General features: G+C 45.3%; 1 protein-coding gene across 1 annotated transcript in view; it reads left to right on the top strand.

Moving 5' to 3' along the window:
• The first annotated feature begins 1,650 nt into the window (after window positions 1-1,650).
• LOC138355751 (clumping factor A-like) overlaps window positions 1,651-5,782 on the top strand; it is a 5,581-nt gene continuing 1,449 nt past the window's right edge. The window contains exon 1 of the mRNA XM_069311148.1: window positions 1,651-1,728. Coding sequence (XP_069167249.1) covers window positions 1,651-1,728 — 78 coding nt within the window. The remainder of the gene's footprint in view (window positions 1,729-5,782) is intronic.

Genomic DNA, 5,782 nt, shown 5'->3' with positions numbered 1-5,782 from the left:
CTGTTTTGTAGGGGGAATGACTGTGTTTAGTGAGGGGGAATGACTATTTTGTGGGGGGAATGACTGTGTTTAGTGATGGGATTGACTGTGTTTAGTGAGGGGAATGACTGTGTTTAGTGAAGGGGAATGACTGTGGTTAGTGAAGGGGAATGACTGTGTTTAGTGAGGGGAATGACTGTGTTTAGTGATGGGAATGACTGTGTTTAGTGAGGGGAATGACTGTGTTTAGTGAAGGGGAATGACTGTGGTTAGTGAAGGGGAATGACTGTGTTTAGTGATGGGATTGACTGTGTTTAGTGAGGGGAATGACTGTGTTTAGTGAAGGGGAATGACTGTGTTTAGTGAGGGGAATGACTGTGTTTAGTGAAGCGGAATGACTGTGGTTAGTGAAGGGGAATGACTGTGTTTAGTGAGGGGAATGACTGTGTTTAGTGAGGGGAATGACTGTGTTTAGTGATGGGAATGACTGTGTTTAGTGATGGGAATGACTGTGTTTAATGAGAGGGAATGACTGTGTTTAGTCTCAGGTGTGTGTAGCAGGGGGTGTGCTAGGCCCTGTACTCTCCCAGGTTGCGTGCCTTCCCCATAGTATATTTTAAACATTATCTCCCATGTTATCTCGAAGTGATTATGGTTGGGCTGTCAAGTTGCTGTATGTACATGAAGGTTGACAGGTATGGTTGGGCTGTCAACTAGAGTTAATTCTCTGGACCCCGACGGTGGTGTGAGGTACAAGATGTGGGACAATTGTCCTCAACTACCACAACCTCAAACTGGTAGTTACCAGGGCTTAAGTGGCATCATCACCACCACAACATGCACGCTTCGACGGGCTAAGGACCCTCGGCCTTGATGGCTGGGTTGTCTTAATTCGTACTCATCAAAGTAGGCAAAAACTGGTTCAAATTAGACGCTTGTTAAATGGTGTGAAAGAACTGCATTACTGGCTGGTGCTACAGTGACCTGTGACCTGTGACCTGTTCCTCCAGGTGGCTCTCACCACTGTACACCGCTCCTTAAGACCTTCTCAGTCTTATAGTAAGGCTGAAGATCAGCCTTAGGGCTATACATTCTTCTTGTAGGTATATTCCTGCGCGGGCCCTAAGCCTCTGACTGGCCCACTACATGTTACTTGTTTCTCGTTTCTCTTTGACACACTTCCCCCCCCCCCTTCCCGGAGCCATATGTGTGTGTGTGTGTGTGTGTGTGTGTGTGTGTGTGTGTGAGTGTGTGTGTGTGTGTGTGTGTGTGTGTGTGTGTGTGTGTGTGTGTGTGTGTGTGAGTGTGTGTGTGTGTGTGTGTGTGTGTGTGTGTGAGTGTGTGTGTGTGTGTGTGTGTGTGTGTGTGTGTGTGTGTGTGTGAGTGTGTGTGTGTGTGTGTGTGTGTGTGTGTGTGTGAGTGTGTGTGTGTGTGTGTGTGTGTGTGTGTGTGTGTGTGTGTGTGTGTGTGTGTGAGTGTGTGTGTGTGTGTGTGTGTGTGTGTGTGTGTGTGTGAGTGTGTGTGTGTGTGTGTGTGTGTGTGTGTGTGTGTGTGTGTGTGCGTGTGTCCGGTTAACGAGAGACATCTGGACACTTACTACAGCACCTGGGCCATGAGAATCCGGTGTTCGGTGTCCGGTTAAAAAATCACTTCTTCCACAGTAACCGAGTCATGGGTATCAAGTATCCGGTTAAGGAGGGACATTTGTACTCCTCCCGTAGTATTCGAGCCCTGGATGTCCGGTGTCCGGTTAAGGATGGACCTCTGCGTATCCGGCTTATATAGTAAACGTAACTTGCCAAAAGATTTAACTGAAAATAATGTTTATAAGACACAGTAATTAACATCAGATTAATTATTGTTTTGTAATAGAAATATAAAGTTTTGCAATTTGTTGTTTTGCACAATAAATGATATATTTTGTACTTCGCTTGGCATCTTTTATTTTTAATTCTTGAATACAATTAACGATGCAGAAGTCACAATAACGTGGCTGAAGTATGTTGACCAGACCACACACTAGAAGTTGAAGGGACGACGACGTTTCGGTCCGTCCTGGACCATTCTCAAGTCGATTGTGACATTCACAATCGACTTGAGAATGGTCCAGGACGGACCGAAACGTCGTCGTCCCTTCAACTTCTAGTGTGTGGTCTGGTCAACAACGATGCAGAAGCTATTTAATTATTTCATCTTTTTTATATACAAGAGTTGTTACATTATTGTACAGCCAGCAGCACGCCTGGCGTTTAGGCCAGGTTCTTCATCCTAATTTTCCCCGGAATACGACCCGCCAAATTGTTTAACAACCAGGTACCGTTTACTGCTGGCTGAACAGAGGCTACAGTTAAAGATTGGTGCCCGGTCAATCCTCCCCGGCCAGGATACGAACCCAGGGGCCAAATCGCTCGCGAAGCGCTGGGCAAGTGTTTTACCACTGCGCCACGTGGATGTCTAAACTCCTAATAACATGCTAAACTCTCTAATAAGCTAGTAATAATGACTCTTTTAAACAATCATATAATTGTCACTACTGGATATACTATAGCCTCGCCCAACTTTGCATGGTGGGTAATGTAGGGTAGGTGACCAACATGGACAGACCAGGGTTGGTCCCATTGCTATTGTTAACATGTGATAAGATCCCATGATGACTCCCTACGTTATCGGTGGAAGGTGGTTGGCAGAGTCCCTACTACCTTCTTTAGAGTTAAGGGAAGACTGTTGACATGGCTCAGGGGTTACCTGAGTAACAGAACCGCCTCAGTCCTTTTCAAGGGGGTCAAAAGTAAACTTTGTGCAGCCTTTAAGTTGTGTACACCCCAGGGTGGAGTGCTAAATCCTACACTGTTCAGTGTTCTGATGCACAAATTAACAATTGATATTCCCACACTACCTGACGAAGCCGTCATCAGTTATGCCGATGACATATGCATTGTTGCAAATACCCAAACTATACTACAAGCTCTACTTGACTCACTCGCTGCTAAAAGTATTGAATGTTGTCTTTTTATCTCTATAACTAAATCCAGAGGTCTCCATCCCCAAGAGAAAACTCATGTCCCTATAACTTTCAAGGTCAACAACCAGAACACTGAAACGTGTGGGCAGCACAAATACCTTGGAGTTGGTATTAACAGTGACATTGTAAATGATCTACACCGTAGGTTAAAAGAAAGACTAAAACCATTGAGAACACTTACTGGTAAGAATATTGGTATCAATATTAAATATGCTAGACTATTCTATATGATGTTAGATCTCTCGTTGATTATAATGCTCTGCACTTAATTAATTTCTCCCTCCTCTGTGTTGGACAAACTTGAAGTAGTACAGAATGAGGCCATGAGGATAATTCTTGGTGCCCCAAGATACACAAGAATCATCAACATGAGGGAAGAACTGAAGCTTCCAACCATACTAGAGAGAATAATGCAAGTCAACACTACCTTTTGCCTTAAAGTCATGAGAGACCCTACATCTCCTTCATTGCTCAGAGACAAATTATTTAGTGCTGTTAACACCCTATTGACTGGTGCCGACATACCAACTCACTCCTTTTATGATAAATGGCTGAGAAAAAATGCCTACAATCTCATCAAACTCATCATTCCTTTTAAATGCCATCTACCTGTCTCCAATATTCCCTCTATCTGTACCCCACCATTCAAGTATCATACACACCTGTCACCAAGAAAGGTAATGAGAATCTTGCTCTTCTCAAAGCTGTCACACTTGAAACAATTGCCTCCTCCATCGAGAATTTAAGATCTCACGAGCACTGTGTCTACACCAGTCGGCTCAGTCCAATCTTCTACTGGACGGACTGCAGCAGTATGTAGGTTTTATAGAGATAATATTTGCACACTGTCAGTGTCAGGTTAAACAACTGACTGACCTCCACACAAGCAGAACTAGCAGCATTACAACTAGCTACCAGTACATTAAAAAACATTGGATGAGGAATAATATTTTGTGATTCAAAGTCTGCTCTTCAAGTAATCGAAAACTTCTGGAAGATCGACAGCAGGACCCTCATACTACCAATTATAAATGACCTAATTGCTGCTCAGAGTAAAGGGTTTCGAATCACCTTTGTAAGGATACCATTACACATAAATATAACCCATCATAATGAGACAGACATTGCAGCTACATTAGCGTGTAACAAAGATGAAGTTGAATTAGACCTAGGTGTCCCCATCTCTGCTGTCAAAACTATATTGGTCCAAACACTCAGGTCTGATAGGAAATAAATTACTGACTCCCAACGACCTGACAGCACCAGTATAAAAAGCTATAATTTGTTCAGATCTAAAACCTATATTTATGGGCATCAAAACGCGACCAGACTGCGACACAGTGGTTGCCAGGATCAGGTTGGGTTACAGTTACCTATGGCAGGTGGCTACAGTTGACGGATCTCCCAATCCTGAGCACTCTAGGTGCAAACTCTGTGAGCAGGAACTGCGACATGATATTCCACACTACATCACCGAATGCCCAGTTATCAGACCATTCAGCTGACCCGTTGGCATGAGGTACTTGCAATTACTGTATTCACTCTCGTGTTCTTGAAGATATCCTCATAATGCACCCAAGGTTTAGCAGTGCAGACTACTGATCACATGCCTCTGTACGACTAACCATCCTGTGTGATGGGGATTTTTAGCATCACGTAGCTAGCTCTTTGACACACTGTGCTCCCCTTCATATAGTCTAGGGCAGCTGCACAAATGCAGATGTACTTAAATGGATTAGAAAAAAAAAATAACCTGTGTGTCTAAGCCTCGGGTCGACACGGGCTCTCAGCTCTTGTATGGTGGAAACTTTTGGGATCGATCTCTATAGTTAGTAGGGTGTGGTGTTAGTAGGGTGTGGTGTTACTAGGGTGTGGTGTTACTAGGGTGTGGTGTTAGTAGGGTGTGGTGTTACTAGGGTGTGGTGTTACTAGGGTGTGGTGTTACTAGGGTGTGGTGTTAGTAGGGTGTGGTGTTACTAGGGTGTGGTGTTACTAGGGTGTGGTGTTAGTAGGGTGTGGTGTTACTAGGGTGTGGTGTTACTAGGGTGTGGTGTTAGTAGGGTGTGGTGTTACTAGGGTGTGGTGTTAGTAGGGTGTGGTGTTACTAGGGTGTGGTGTTAGTAGGGTGTGGTGTTACTAGGGTGTGGTGTTACTAGGGTGTGGTGTTACTAGGGTGTGGTGTTACTAGGGTGTGGTGTTAGTAGGGTGTGGTGTTACTAGGGTGTGGTGTTACTAGGGTGTGGTGTTACTAGGGTGTGGTGTTACTAGGGTGTGGTGTTAGTAGGGTGTGGTGTTACTAGGGTGTGGTGTTACTAGGGTGTGGTGTTAGTAGGGTGTGGTGTTAGTAGGATGTGGTGTTACTAGGGTGTGGTGTTACTAGGGTGTGGTGTTACTAGGGTGTGGTGTTAGTAGGGTGTGGTGTTAGTAGGGTGTGGTGTTACTAGGGTGTGGTGTTAGTAGGGTGTGGTGTTACTAGGGTGTGGTGTTACTAGGGTGTGGTGTTACTAGGGTGTGGTGTTAGTAGGGTGTGGCGCTAGTAGGGTGTGGTGCTAGTAGGGTGTGGCGCTAGTAGGGTGTGGCGCTAGTAGGGTGTGGCACTAGTAGGGTGTGGCGCTAGTAGGGTGTGGCGCTAGTAGGGTGTGGCGCTAGTAGGGTGTGGCGCTAGTAGGGTGTGGCACTAGTAGGGTGTGGCACTAGTAGGGTGTGGCACTAGTAGGGTGTGGCGCTAGTAGGGTGTGGCACTAGTAGGGTGTGGCGCTAGTAGGGTGTGGCACTAGTAGG

The sequence above is a fragment of the Procambarus clarkii genome, chromosome 6, assembly GCF_040958095.1.
Source record: "Procambarus clarkii isolate CNS0578487 chromosome 6, FALCON_Pclarkii_2.0, whole genome shotgun sequence".
NCBI lineage: Eukaryota > Metazoa > Arthropoda > Malacostraca > Decapoda > Cambaridae > Procambarus > Procambarus clarkii.
Note: the sequence above shows the minus strand (reverse complement) of the source record. Positions and strands in the feature narration are given on the sequence as shown.